Source organism: Oryx dammah, unplaced genomic scaffold (assembly GCF_014754425.2).
Source record: "Oryx dammah isolate SB20612 unplaced genomic scaffold, SCBI_Odam_1.1 HiC_scaffold_6, whole genome shotgun sequence".
Taxonomy (NCBI): domain Eukaryota; kingdom Metazoa; phylum Chordata; class Mammalia; order Artiodactyla; family Bovidae; genus Oryx; species Oryx dammah.
This window is the reverse complement of record NW_024070190.1, coordinates 9,692,940-9,706,617: the sequence shown is the minus strand read 5'-3', so window position 1 is coordinate 9,706,617 and position 13,678 is coordinate 9,692,940. Positions and strand designations below refer to the sequence as shown.

Here is a 13,678-nt window from a genome sequence, read left to right as displayed (position 1 = left end):
CTAATATTCCACATTATTAACCTTACTCAAAAGACATACCACAGGTATCTTCAATGAGGAATTTTATCTGCTGTTTGTCTAGCACACATGAGCTCAATACCTCATTGCTTTTCACTTGTGAACATGTTGTGATTTATTGCTCTATGTCACCCATCTATTAAGCATGTCACTAGATAAGCTTCCTCTGTAAGTAGACAGTAAGATTCTGAAGGCCGAGAGCAGTATCTTCTATTTACATACTGCAATGAAATCTCCCTCATGAGTTCACACTAAAGCACCAAGTCCCTCTAGTCCTGACTTGTTTTTGAGTTTCACAAGGTTCTTTTGTGTTCAATGTCATATAGTTTAACCATCAATTATAAAGTTGTCTCAAGTTGAACATACATAATGTCTGGCAGGTATCTCAAACTCTATCTAGACAACAAACCCAAAGTAACCTTTAAAAATTAAATCTGAAAAAAAAAAATCAAATCTGTGGGAGACTTAGCTGGTGGTCCAGTGGTAAAGAAAGGCTTCCAATACAAGGGTGGGGGGTTCAATCCCTTGTTGAAGAACCAAGATCTCGCAGACAATTAAGCCCACAGATAGCAACAACTGAGCCCGCGCTACAGCTAGAGTGAAGCCCACATGGAAAGACCTGTCATGAGACAAGGAAGATCCTGATGCAGAAACGGACTCTTCAAAACCAAAAATAAATATTTTTTTTAAAAATCCACTCTGTACCTCTACAATTTTTTCTCTCTTAATAGCAGAAAATTTTCACCTATAACTTCCCTCTCACTCACTCACTCACTTTAGTTGTTCTCGTGTCCGACTCTTTGCGACCCCATGGACTACAGCACGCCAGGTCTCCCTGTCCATCACCAACTCCCAGAGTTTACTCAAAACTCATGTCCATTGAGTCGGTGATGCCCTCCAACCATCTCATCCTCTGTCGTTCCCTTCTCCTCTCGCCTTCAATCTTTCCCAGCATCAGGGTCTTTTCCAATGAGTCAGCTCTTCGCACCAGGTGGGCAAAATATTGGAGTCTCACCTTCAACATAAATCCTTCCAATGAACACCCAGGACTGATCTCCTTTAGGGTGGACTGGTTGGATCTCCTTGCAGTCCAAGGGACTCTCAAGAGTCTTCTCCAACACCACAGTTCAAAAGCATCAATTCTTCAGCGCTCAGCTTTCTTTATAGTTCAACTCTCACATCCACACATGACTACTGGAAAAACCATAGCCTTGACTAGATGGACCTTTATTGTTAATGTCTCTACTTTTTGGCTGATAGGTTGGTCATAACTTTCCTTCCAAGGAGTAAGCATCTTTTAATTTCATGGCTGCAATCAACATTTGCAGTGATTTTGGAGCCCCCAAAAATAAAGTCTCACACTGATTCCATTGCTTCCCCATCTATTTGCCATGAAGTGATGGGACCAGATGCCATGATCTTTGTTTTCTGAATGTTAAGCTTTAAGCCAACTTTTTCACTTTCCTCTTTCACTTTCATCTAGAGGCTCTTTAGTTCTTCTTCACTTTCTGCCATAAGGGTGGTGTCATCTGCATATCTGAGGTTATTGAGATTTCTCCCAGCAATCTTGATTCCAGCTTGTGCTTCTTCCAGTCCAGTGTTTCTCATGATGCTCTCTGCATAGAAGTTAAATAAGCAGGGTGAGACTATACAGCCTTGACGTACTCCTTTTTCCTATTTGGAACCAGTCTGTTGTTCCATGTCCAGTTCTAACTGTTGCTTCCTGACCTGCATATAGGTTTCTCAAGAGGCAGGTCAGGTGGTCTGGGATTCCCATCTCTTTCAGAATTCTCCATAGTGTATTGTGATCCACACAGTCAAAGGCTTTGGTATAGTCCATAAAGCAGAAATAGATGTTTTTCTGGAACTCTCTTGCTTTTTGGATGATCCAGCAGATGTTGGCAATTTGATCTCTGGTTCCTCTGCCTTTTCTAAAACCAGCTTGAACATCTGGAAGTTCACGGTTCACATATTGCTAAAGTCTGGCTTGGAGAATTTTGAGCATTACTTTACTAGCATGTGGGATGAGTGCAATTGTGTGGTAGTTTGAGGATTCTTTGGCATTGTTTTTCTTAGGAATTGGAATGAAAACTGACCTTTTCCAGTCCTGTGGCCATTGCTGAGTTTTCCAAATTTGTTGGAATATTGAGTGCAGCAGCATTTTCACAGCATCATCTTTAAGGATTTGAAATAGCTCCACAGGAATTCCATCACCCCCACTAGCTTTGTTCATAAGGCTCACTTGACATCACATTCCAAGATGTCTGGCTCTAGTTGAATGATCACACCATCGTGATTATTTTGTACAGTTCTGTGTATTCTTGCCCCCTCTTCTTAATATCTTCTGCTTCTGTTAGGTCCATACCATTTCTGTCCTTCATTGAGCCTATCTTTGCATGAAATGTTCCCTTGGTATTTCTAATTTTCTTGAAGAGATCTCTAGTCTTTCCCATTCTGTTGTTTTCCTCTACTTCTTTGCATTGGTCACTGAGGAAGGCTTTCTTATCTCTCCTTGCTATTCTTTGGAAATATAAACTTCTCTCTAATCAAGTTCTATTTAAAAAGTCTGCCCTCACAAATTTCTCATATCTGTCATTTCCTTTTAAACTCCACCAACCCTAACCACATTCAGGTCACAATTCTTTCATTAGACCACTGCAATAGCCTCCCCAAAATATTGCACTGAATTGAATTTCTTATTAGTAGAACCCATCCTTTGTATTGATATTTGTACTGGTAGGTTTCCAAACATCAATATAATCACATTCATTAATGTTAGTTAGAAAGTTAGGCATGAGCAACAAAGGGTGGCCTAGCAGAAAAGGAAGAAACCTGATCTCTGAATCCCACCCCAGACATGCCCCAGTGCTGGCCCAGGATAGCTCACAAATATGCTACAAAATAACCACACTTTTCCAACTCCAGCACAAGCTCTGTACCTACACAGTGGGTACAAACTAACCACAGGGGCATCTCCAACTCTGCACACGTGCCCTTGGTACACAGCTGTGTCCTCAGCACAAGTGATCTTAAGCAGCCAGGAGCCCATTCAGTCAGTCAGTCAGTCAATCAGTTCAGTCACTCAGTCGTGTCCGACTCTTTGAGACCCCATGAACCGCAGCATGCCAGGCCTCCCTGTCCATCACCAACTCCTGGAATTCACCCAAATTCATGTGCATCGAGTCGGTGATGCCATCCAGCCATCTCATCCTCTGTCATCCCCTTCTCCTCCTGCCCCCAATCCCTCCCAGCATCAGAGTCTTTTCCAATGAGTCAACTCTTCGCATGAGGTGGCCAAAGTATTGGAGTTTCAGCCTCAGCATCAGTTCTTCCAGTGAACACCCAGGACTGATCTCCTTTAGGATAGACTGGTTGGAGGGCTCATACATATTCTATACATACATACATACATCTGATTATAACGGTCTGAATTATGGGAAAGACATGGGCAATAGAGCCTGTTGTTAAGTAACTTACAAGTGTCAATCAAACTGTCAGTCCATGCCCACCTAAATGAATATGTAAAAGCCCTGTTTTAAAAATTGCCATACCTCATCATTCCGGTGCCAGTGGCTCTGTGGCTTGGCCCACCTCTCCCTTGAGGTGCTCTTTGTCTTCTTCCCTTAATAAGCTTGTTTTTGCCATAGGTAAGACCTAGAGCCAAGAATGGAGGTGAGGGTCTTCTTTGACCTCCCCCTACCCAGTAACAATTCACTCAAAATAACGTATACCAAATAATTTCTTGCTATGGCATTCAAGGATACTTGTGGACCTTGGTTTCAACCTGGCTGGCTAGCTTTTTGAGGCTAGAAGTATGTCTCCTTGAAACTAGGATAGAGCTATAAATCTCCCTCACCCCAGCATTTATGTAGATACATTAGTTTTTTAATTTTATTTATTTTAATTGGAGGATAGTTACTTTACAATATTGTGATGTAAATTCATCAGCATGAAGTGGCCACAGGCATACACATGTCCCCTCCCTCCTGAACCCCCCACCACCTCCCTCCCCCTGCTATCCCTCCAAGTTGTCACAGAACACCTACTGTGGGTTCCCTGTGTCATACATCAAACTCACACTGGCTATCTGTTTCACATATGGTAATGTATAGGTTTCATTGCTATTCTTTCAAAACATCTCACTTTCTCTTTCCCTCACTGAGTCCAAATGTCTATCTTTATATCTGTGTCTCCTTTTCTGCCTTGCATGTAGGATCATCAGTAGCACTTTTCTAGATTCCATATATATGCATTAATATGTGATAGTTGTCTTTCTCTTTCTGACAGTCTATATAATAGGCTCTAGGTATATCCACCTCATTAGAACTGACTCAAATGGTGTTCCTTTTTATAGCTGAGTAATATTCCATTGTGTATATGTACCACAACTTCCTTATCCATTCATCCACCAATGGACATCTAGGTTGCTTCCATTTCCCATTATAAGTAGCATTGAAAGAAACATTGTGGTACATGTGTCTTCTTCAAGTCCATTTCCTTAGAGTATATGCCCAGTAGTGGGATTGCTGGGCCATTAGGTAGTTTTCAGTTCAGTTCAGTCGCTCAGTCGTGTCTGACTCTTTGCAACCCCATGAATCGCAGCACGCCAGGCCTCCCTGTCCATCACCAACTCCCAGAGTTCACTCAGATTCACGTCCATTGAGTCAGTGATGCCATCCAGCCATCTCATCCTGTCATCCCCTTCTCCTCCTGCCCCCAACCCCTCCCAGCATCAGAGTCTTTTCCAATGAGTCAACTCTTCACATGAGGTGGCCAAAGTACTGGAGTTTCAGCTTTAGCATCATTCCTTCCAAAGAAATCCCAAGGCTGATCTCCTGCAGAATGGACTGGTTGGATCTCCTTGCAGTCCAAGGGACTCTCAAGAGTCTTCTCCAACACCACAGTTCAAAAGCATCAGTTCTTTGGTGCTCAGCCTTCTTCACAGTCCAACTCTCACATCCATACATGACTACTGGAAAAACCATAGCCTTGATTAGATGGACCTTAGTCAACAAAGTAATGTCTCTGATTTTCAATATGCTATCTAGGTAGGTCATAACTTTTCTTCCAAGGAGTAAGCGTCTTTTAATTTCATGGCTGCAGTCACCATCTGCAGTGATTTTGGAGCACCCCCAAAATAAAGCCTGACACTATTTCCACTGTGTCCCCATCTATTTCCCATGAAGTGATGGGACCAGATGCCATGATCTTAGTTTTCTGAATGTTGAGCTTTAAGCCAACCTTTTCACTCTCCACTTTCATTTTCATCAAGAGGCTTTTTAGTTCCTCTTCACTTTCGGCCATAAGGGTGGTGTCATCTGCATATCTGAGGTGACTGATATTTCTCCCAGCAATCTTGATTCCAGCTTTGGAACTACCAAAAACTAGAATTGGAAATAGTCAAACAGGAGATGGCAAGAGTAAACAAAGACATTTTAGGAATCAGTGAACTAAAGTAGACTGGAATGGGTGAATTTAATTCAGATGACCATTATATCTAATACTGTGGGTAAGAATCCCTTTTAAAAAAAGTGGAGTAGCCCTCATAATCAACAAAAGAGTCCAAAATGCAGTACTTGGATGCAGTCTCAAAAATGACAGTGATCTCTGTCCGTTTCCAAGGCAAACAATTCAATATCACAGTAATCCAAGTCTATGTTCCAACCACTAATGCTGAAGAAGCTGAATTTGAATGGTTCTATTAAGACCTACCTGGAGAATCCCATGGAGGGAGGAGCCTGGTAGGCTACAGTCCATGGGGTCGCAAAGAGTTGGACAGGACTGAGCGACGTCAATTTCACTTTCACTTTCACTATGAAGACCTACAAGACCTTCTAGAACACTCCCAAAAGATGTACTTCTCATCATAGGGGACTGGAATGGAAAAGTAGGAAGTCAAGCGATGCCTGGAGAAACAGACAAATTTGGCCTTGTAGTACAAAATGAAGCAGGGCAAAGGCTAATAGAGTTTTGCCAAGAGAATGCACTGGTCATAGCAAACACTGTCTTCCAACAACACAAGAGACCACTCTTCACAAGGACATCACTAGATGGTCAATACCAAAATCAGATTGATTATATTCTTTGCAGCCAAAGGTGGAAAAGCTCTATACAATCAGCAAAAACAAGACCGGGAGTTGACTGTGGCTTAGATCATGAACTGCTTATTGCCAAATTCAGACTTAAATTGAAGAAGGTAGGGAAAAGCACTAGACCATTCAGGTATGATCTAAATCAAATCCCTTATGATTATACAGTGGAAGTGAAGATTAATAGATTCAAGGGATTAGATCTGATAGACAGAGTGCCTGAAGAACAAGGATGGAGGTTTATGACATTGTACAGGAGGCAGTGATCAAGACCATCTCCAAGAAAAAGAAATGCAAAAAAGCAAAATGGTCGTCTGAGGCAGCCTTACAAATAGCTGAGAAAAGAAGAGAAGCTAAAGGCAAAGGAGAAAAGGAAAGATACACCCATCTGAATGCAGAGTTCCAAGGAATAACAAGGAAAGATAAGAAAGCCTTCCTCAGTGATCAGTACAAAGAAATAGAGAAAAACAATAGAATGGGAAAGACTAGAGATCTCTTCAAAAAATTAGAGAACATTTCATGCAAAGATGGGCTCAATAAAGGACAGAAATGTTATGGATCTAACAGAAGTAGAAGATATTAAGAAGAGGTGGCAAGAATATACAGAAAACCTGTACAAAAGAGATATTCATGAGACAGATAGATAACCATGATGGTGTGATCACTCACCTAGAGCCAGACATCTTGGAATGTGAAGTCAAGTGGGCCTTAGGAAGCATCACTATGAACAAACCTAGTGGAGGTGATGGAATTCCAGTTGAGCTATTTCAAATCCTTAAAGATGATGCTGTGAAAGTGCTGCACTTAATATGCCAACAAATTTGGAAAACTCAGCAGTGGCCACAGGACTGGAAAATGTCAGTTTTCATTCCAATCCCTAAGAAAGGCAATGCCAAAGCATGTTCAAACTACCACACAATTGCACCCATCTCACACGCTAGCAAATTAATCCTCAAAATTCTGTAAGCCAGGCTTCAACAGTACATGAACCATGAACTTCCAGATGTTTAAACTGGATTCAAAAATGCAGAGCAACCAGAGATCAAATTGCCAACATCCACTGGATCATCGAAAAAGCAAGAGAGTTCCAGAAAAACATCTACTTCTTTATTGACTATACCAAAGTCTTTGACTGTGTGGATCACAACAAACTGTGGAAAAGTCTTCAAGAGATGGAAATACCAGACCACCTGACCTGCCTACTGAGAAATCTGTATGCAGGTCAAGAAGCAACAGCTAGAATCGGACATGGGACAATGGACTGGTTCCTAATTAGGAAAGGAATATGTTTAGGCTGTATATTATCACCCTGCTTATTTAACTTCTATGCAGAGTACATCATGTGAAATGCCAGGCTGGATGAAGCACAAGCTGGAATCAAGATTGCTGGGAGAAATATCAATTACCTCAGATATGCTGATGACACCACCCTTATGGCAGAAAGTGAAGAAGAACTTAAGAGCCTCTTGATGAAAGTGAAAAAGCGGAGTGAAAAACCTGGCTTAAAACTCAACATTCAGAAAACTAAGATCGCGGCATCTGGTCCCATCACTTCATGGCAAGTAGATGGGAAAACAGTGTGACAGACTTCATTTGGGGGGTGCTCCAAAATCACTGTAGATGGTGAGTGGTCTGATGCCGGGAAAGACTGAAGGCAGGAGGAGAAGGGGACGACAGAGGGTGAGATGGCTGGACACCATCATGCCTGGATGGACATGAGTTTGGGTAAGCTCCGGGAGTTGCTGATGGACAGGGGAGCCTGGCGTGCTGCAGTCCATGGGGTCGCAAACAGTTGGAGACAACTGAGCTATGGACCTGAACTGAATGATAGTTTTAGTCCTAGTTTTTTTTTTTGTTTGTTTGTTTTTAAGGAATCTCCATGCTGTTCTCCATAGTAGTTGTATCAGTTTGCATTCCCACCAACAGTGTAAGAGGGTTCCCTTTTCTCGACACGCTCCAGAATTTATTGTCTAGATTTTTTTGATGATGGTCTTTCTGACCAGTTTGAGATGACACCTCATTGTGGTTTTGACTTGCATTGCTCTAATAACGAGTGCTGCCTTAGTTCTGATGTACCGAAATCATTAACATAACTCTCCTACACCTGGATGCCTCATTGGCGATGTGCCCACACTCACTGTGTGTGTCTCAGCGCCTCTTCACTAAGACAGAGACCTCCATGCCACTTTAGCCCCATATCCTTATCTTTTGGGTAACCAGCAGCACAGAAGGCCGGTTGTGGACAATTAGCTGACTTTCTTTAGCCTGGAGATTGGAAAGGAAGCCGTGGTTTACTTTTAATATTCCTGTGATAGATTTGACAGGCCTCCAAAATTGCATGGGACCTGTAGTGATAAAACGTGACTCGAACAAAAAAAACATGCTTTTACTGCGCTCCCCACCCCGCCTCATTAATAGCTTCGGTATTATCATAAGCATTGTGTCAATACAAATCTGGAAACCAAAGAGGTACAGTGAGAAGCCAAAATTCCCACAGCAGCCGCATCTCCGACCTGTGGCGGGGCGGGGGGGGAGGCGCCCTCTCAAGTCTCGCGAGAGAACAAGACAGACGCCGGGTTTTCCGTGTTTCTCGCGAGAACGAAGGACATCAGGTTTCAGCTCGTAGCGTCTCCGGGGCAACAGCAATGGCGTCCTCCGTGTCTGAGCGGCTCTTCTCGCTGGAGCTACTGGTAGACTGGGTATGCCTTGAAGCCGCGCTGCCGCAGCCACCCGTGGTTGCCGAAAAGGAGCAAAAGGAGGAGGGAGAGGAAGTATCGCCGCCGCGGCCCTCGCGCAGCCTGTGCCCCGCGGTGGCCTTCCGCCTGCTGGACTTCCCCACGCTGCTGATTTACCCTCCCGCCGGCCCCGCCGCCCCCGCCCCGGAATCTCGGCCTGGCCTGGTTAGCTTCCGTCGCGGCAAGTCCTGTCTCTTCCGCCTGCAGCCCGCCACCCTGCACCGCCTGCTCCTTCGGACCCCGCTTTACACCTTGCTGCTCCAGCTGCCCCCGGGGCACCCGACCCCTGCCCCGCAGCTCCTGGGGGCCTGCAGCATCTCTCTGGCCGCGGCAGTCCACAAGGTCCTGGGGTCCGCCGCCCCCGGCAGCTCCCAGAGTCATCGGGGGAGTTTCCCGCTGTGTAACCGAGACGGGGAGCGGATTGGGGACATTGCCCTAGGCTACCGCCTGAGTGATCTGGGAAGCAGCTTGTTGGGCCATCTGGAGCGGCCAATCGCTTCTACAGGAGGTGGAGTGGAGGGTATGGAGGTGCAGAAGTCAGTGGAGGTCAGCTCCCAAACCTGGCAGGGAAACCAGCAGCTGCAGCAGCCAGACTCAGAGCCAAGCCCAGGAGGTCCTGATAAGCCTCTGGTGGATGTAAAAATCTCAAGGGGAGGGAAAGATTTGAAGGGAAGAGCTTTCCATAGCAAGGCTGACTCTGATTACACGGATTCTATGGAAAATGGCAAAACCAACTCCGTTATGTGTTCAGAGGGTAGCAGTGAGAGGAGTATTAGCCCCCCAAATCAGGAAGGCACAGAGGTGGAACTTGAAACTAACATAATTTGCCCTCCTCCTCTGTATTACACTCATTTGACTCAAGAAAAGATACCCCCTAAACAGGGTAAAATTACCATTGAGCCTCAAATTAATGCACCTGAGGAATGGGATGATGGTACTTTTCTGAAAGAAAACCTTGTAAATTCCCCAACACATACTAATCCTCCAGAACATACAAATTCTGTAACAGGTGAGAGTCGTCCAGTGCTTATAAATCCTGCACGCGTTCAGGATACAGGAGCAAGTAATCAAACTACAGACCATCCTCCAACTGAACAAAATAGAATTAATACTATAAGGCAACTGCCTTTGTTAAATGCTTTGTTGGTTGAGTTGTCCTTGTTATACAACCAACCCATGGCAAACCCTACTCATATACATCCTCACTTAGCCTGGTTATATAGAACTGAGGATAAGAAGTCACCAGAATCTTCAGTGAAATCCACCTATAAATCTGAATCTAAAAAGGATAAGCTTTCTGTGGGGGGAAATGAGAAGTCAGTGAGTCTTCAGTATAAAAAGAACCAAACTGAAAACCTTAAGAAAGGTAAATATTTTGAAAAGAAAGGTGGTGCCCCCCAAAAAAGAGTTTCAAGGGGAAAACTACTTTATGGCTTAACAAACACACTTAAACTACGTTTAAAACAAACAAATCCTGATATGTTAGTAGAATATGAAAAGAGAGAACAGTCTAGAGAAATGCAAACACAAATGTTAGGTGCAAAACTCAGAATTCCATCATCCAAAGTTAAGATACTAAGCTTTGCTGAACTGTATCAGAAGCCACATGAACTGCCTAAAGATAAGTGTTTAGAATCAGATGCATCTTTCGCTGAAAATAGCAATACCTCAAAGCAAATTAGTGTAGTTGTTGATGACCCTAGCACAACCAAAGAAACTAAACTGAAATGTGCAACTGAAAAGACAGTTGATTGTGATGAAAATAGAAGCAATAATGGTTTGGGGGGAGAAATTTTGAGTCCTGCAAATTCTGTTGTCTCAGAAAGGTTTATTTGTACAAATATTTTGGAAGGAAAAGTGAAAGTCCAAAGTCCAGGTGTTTTCCAGCAGGTTGCAATAGTTGGTAGCATTGTAGTAGATAAAGAAATAAATGACAAGCAGGTCAAAATCACTGGTGACGACATTCTAACGGCTGATATCAATGAAAAGAATCCAAGTACAAGTAGTTGCTCTGAAAGCATCTCGGAACTAAAGTATTCAGATGACTTCACCAGTCCTTGCAGTTCTGAAGACACCAGCAGAATTTTACGAGCTTGTGATAGCAGTCCAGGGACAGAAAATCCAAAACACAGTCAATGTACAAGCAAATCCAGTGAAACAAGATTGTCCACAAGGAAAAACAGCAGTGAAAAGAGTTCTATTCTTAGCCCACCTTTTTCAGCTGGATCTCCAGTACTCTCATATAAAAGATTTCCTGTTTCAAAGACTCAAGATAAAAGTTTGGAGGAATCATCTTCCAGTGATTTCTCTTCATCACACTGGACTGAGGAAAAAGAAAACCAGAGAGACCAAAACAGTATGCATAATTCTAAAGTTCTAAAGCAGGATTGTGACAGCTCTGCTAAACCTAAAGCAAGAAGAGGATGCAAGTCCTCAGAAAAAAGCCAGTCACCTCGGACATCTCAAGTGAGTTCTTACCTGCCTTCTAATCTGTCGGAACTAGAACTTAATGTCCTGGATATCAGTACCTTAGATCACTTTGAAGAAGACAGTGATGACCTTGGTTCACTAAACATTTCCAAGCAATGCAAAGATATTTGTGAATTAGTAATAAACAAACTTCCAGGATATACAGTGTAAAAAATATGTGCTTTTAAATAACATTTGTTTTATAATCTATGTGTACTGTTAGTGAAATAATTTTAATAGCTGTATATAATTTTTAGTACATAAATTTATGTAAATAATTCTTTTTCAGAATATAAGTGTTTTTCATTCCTTTGGGGTCTAAGTAAGATTCTGCCACTAAATCTGACAAGATTGATCATGAGATGATCTTATAAGTAAGATTTAAGTTGTTTAATCTTATAAAATTATCTTCCTAAACTGCCCCTATTAAAGTATCCTAAAGCTGACTTAATTCACACCATTGAAAACAGAAGGCTAGATAACAAAGATACCTTCAAATTTTAATGGGAATAAATCATTTAATGGATATAGAAGACTTACTGTATGAGATGCAGAAAGGTACAAAAGAATTTAGGGTGTAGCTACTGCAGTTATAAGGGATTAATGTTTTATTTAGACATGAATTCTTCCAAGAACCATACACATTCCATATCTCTAATAGGTGAAATCCTTTTTATATGCTGTCATAGTGCTCTGTGTGCTTTTTTTAAAACCACAATTTGTGTGGCTACTTGATTAATGTTTATCTTATGCTAGACTTAAGTTCTGTGATTGAAGGGACCATGTCTGTTTTGAGCAGCAATATGGTCTTAGTGTCTGGCACAGTCTCTGGCATATGGCTGGGGTGCAATAAAAGCATATGTTGAACAAATAAGTGATGGCCGTACACTTAACATACCTAACGAGAGAGATTAGAATTAAGCAGTAAAACAAGCAGAAACCTAAAAAATATCCTTCTTGGATACTGCTTATTTAACTATAGTATTTTCGTTTTGCTGAAACACCTTTTGGTGTTCTCTGAAGTACTGGAGAAGGGAGCTAAAAAAGGTGTCTTCCTATACAGTTTATTGTATAGAAATTCAGTTTATTGTCATTTCAGCTTGTTCAAGTTATTTTTAATGTATGATAGTTTATTTCTATGAAATCTAGTGATCATTTATAATTTCTTCCATTGGTTTTATAGTTAGATCTTATTCTGTGTGCAGATATTTACATGTGTTTTCTTCTGTGTTATATTTAAACTTTACACAATTTTTAATATAGCTAATACTTTTGGATATATGAGGTGAGGCCCTAATTTTCCTAAGTAATTAAATAATTATGTAGGTATTATCTTGACTGATCATAATAATAGAATTTAGTCAGATGGTGAGATAAAGAGACTATATTTTGAGGAGCAGTATGAATAAAGAATAGTGATGGGAATGAACACAGTGTTACAATGTACACATAGGACTGAGAAGACATTATGTTATCTTTATTAAAATGGTAGTGTCACACTACAGAGTGATAGAAGAAAAATTTGTTGAGTAAGAAAAAGTCCCAGATCATAGGAGCTTCAAATGTCAAGCATAGTCATACAGTCCTAAGCAGTAAGAACAGTATTTTAATGTATAAGTTGAACACCAGTAAGTAGTCATGACATTTTGAATATTTGAAATTATTGAAATAAATTTTTAGAGGTCCAGAAATTATACCAGTGAGAATTTTGGAGTAGGAAATGTTTTTAATGGCTATGATCTTACTTTTTTGGTAAATATAAAGCATATAGTGTTTCATTTCACAAAGTCAAGCTAATTTACTGCTAGATGCTGTAGCTGACTATTCAGATGAATCACTTTGGCCTGTAAATTGTTGGCAAGTTTTCATTACCATGGAGGAAACAGAAAGTATAAGCAATATTAGAATAATCAGGGAAATAATTCTTTAAAAACTATTTGTAAGTAAATCGTTGTGTATGATGAGAACGGGTAAGGAAAATGATGAATTCAGCATATTTAAGGTACAACAAAGACTAAAGAACTTTAAATTACAAAATTGAGCAGCTAAATAAGCTGCTCTCTGAGTTATTCCATGAACACCTATTTCTAGAATTGTGAAGGTGGTGGTTTTCCTAGCTTAATTCTAACGAAATACCTGTTTCATGTATTTAGTACTTCCTGTTTGAATCCTATATTCAAATTGTACTTCATGTTTTACTTCTAAAACCTGTAAACTTAGTACTTTAACAATGTCATAATAGATACTACCCCTGAAGCCTTAATTATCTCCTTAAATTACTTAAAATCATTGAAACATGAAATAGTTGTTTTAGATTAAAAATGAGAAGAGAAGGATCCAGGAAGTCTTGGCTCACAAACTGTCATT

The 13,678-nt window shown here is 41.2% G+C and overlaps 1 protein-coding gene across 1 annotated transcript; it reads left to right on the top strand.

The window, feature by feature from the left end:
- The first annotated feature begins 8,718 nt into the window (after positions 1-8,718).
- MAP10 (microtubule associated protein 10) lies at positions 8,719-11,737 on the top strand. Its single transcript, XM_040242737.1, has one exon. The coding sequence runs from the start codon at positions 8,753-8,755 to the stop codon at positions 11,480-11,482; it is 2,730 nt and encodes a 909-aa protein (XP_040098671.1). The 5' UTR covers positions 8,719-8,752; the 3' UTR covers positions 11,483-11,737.
- Positions 11,738-13,678: the final 1,941 nt, after the last annotated feature.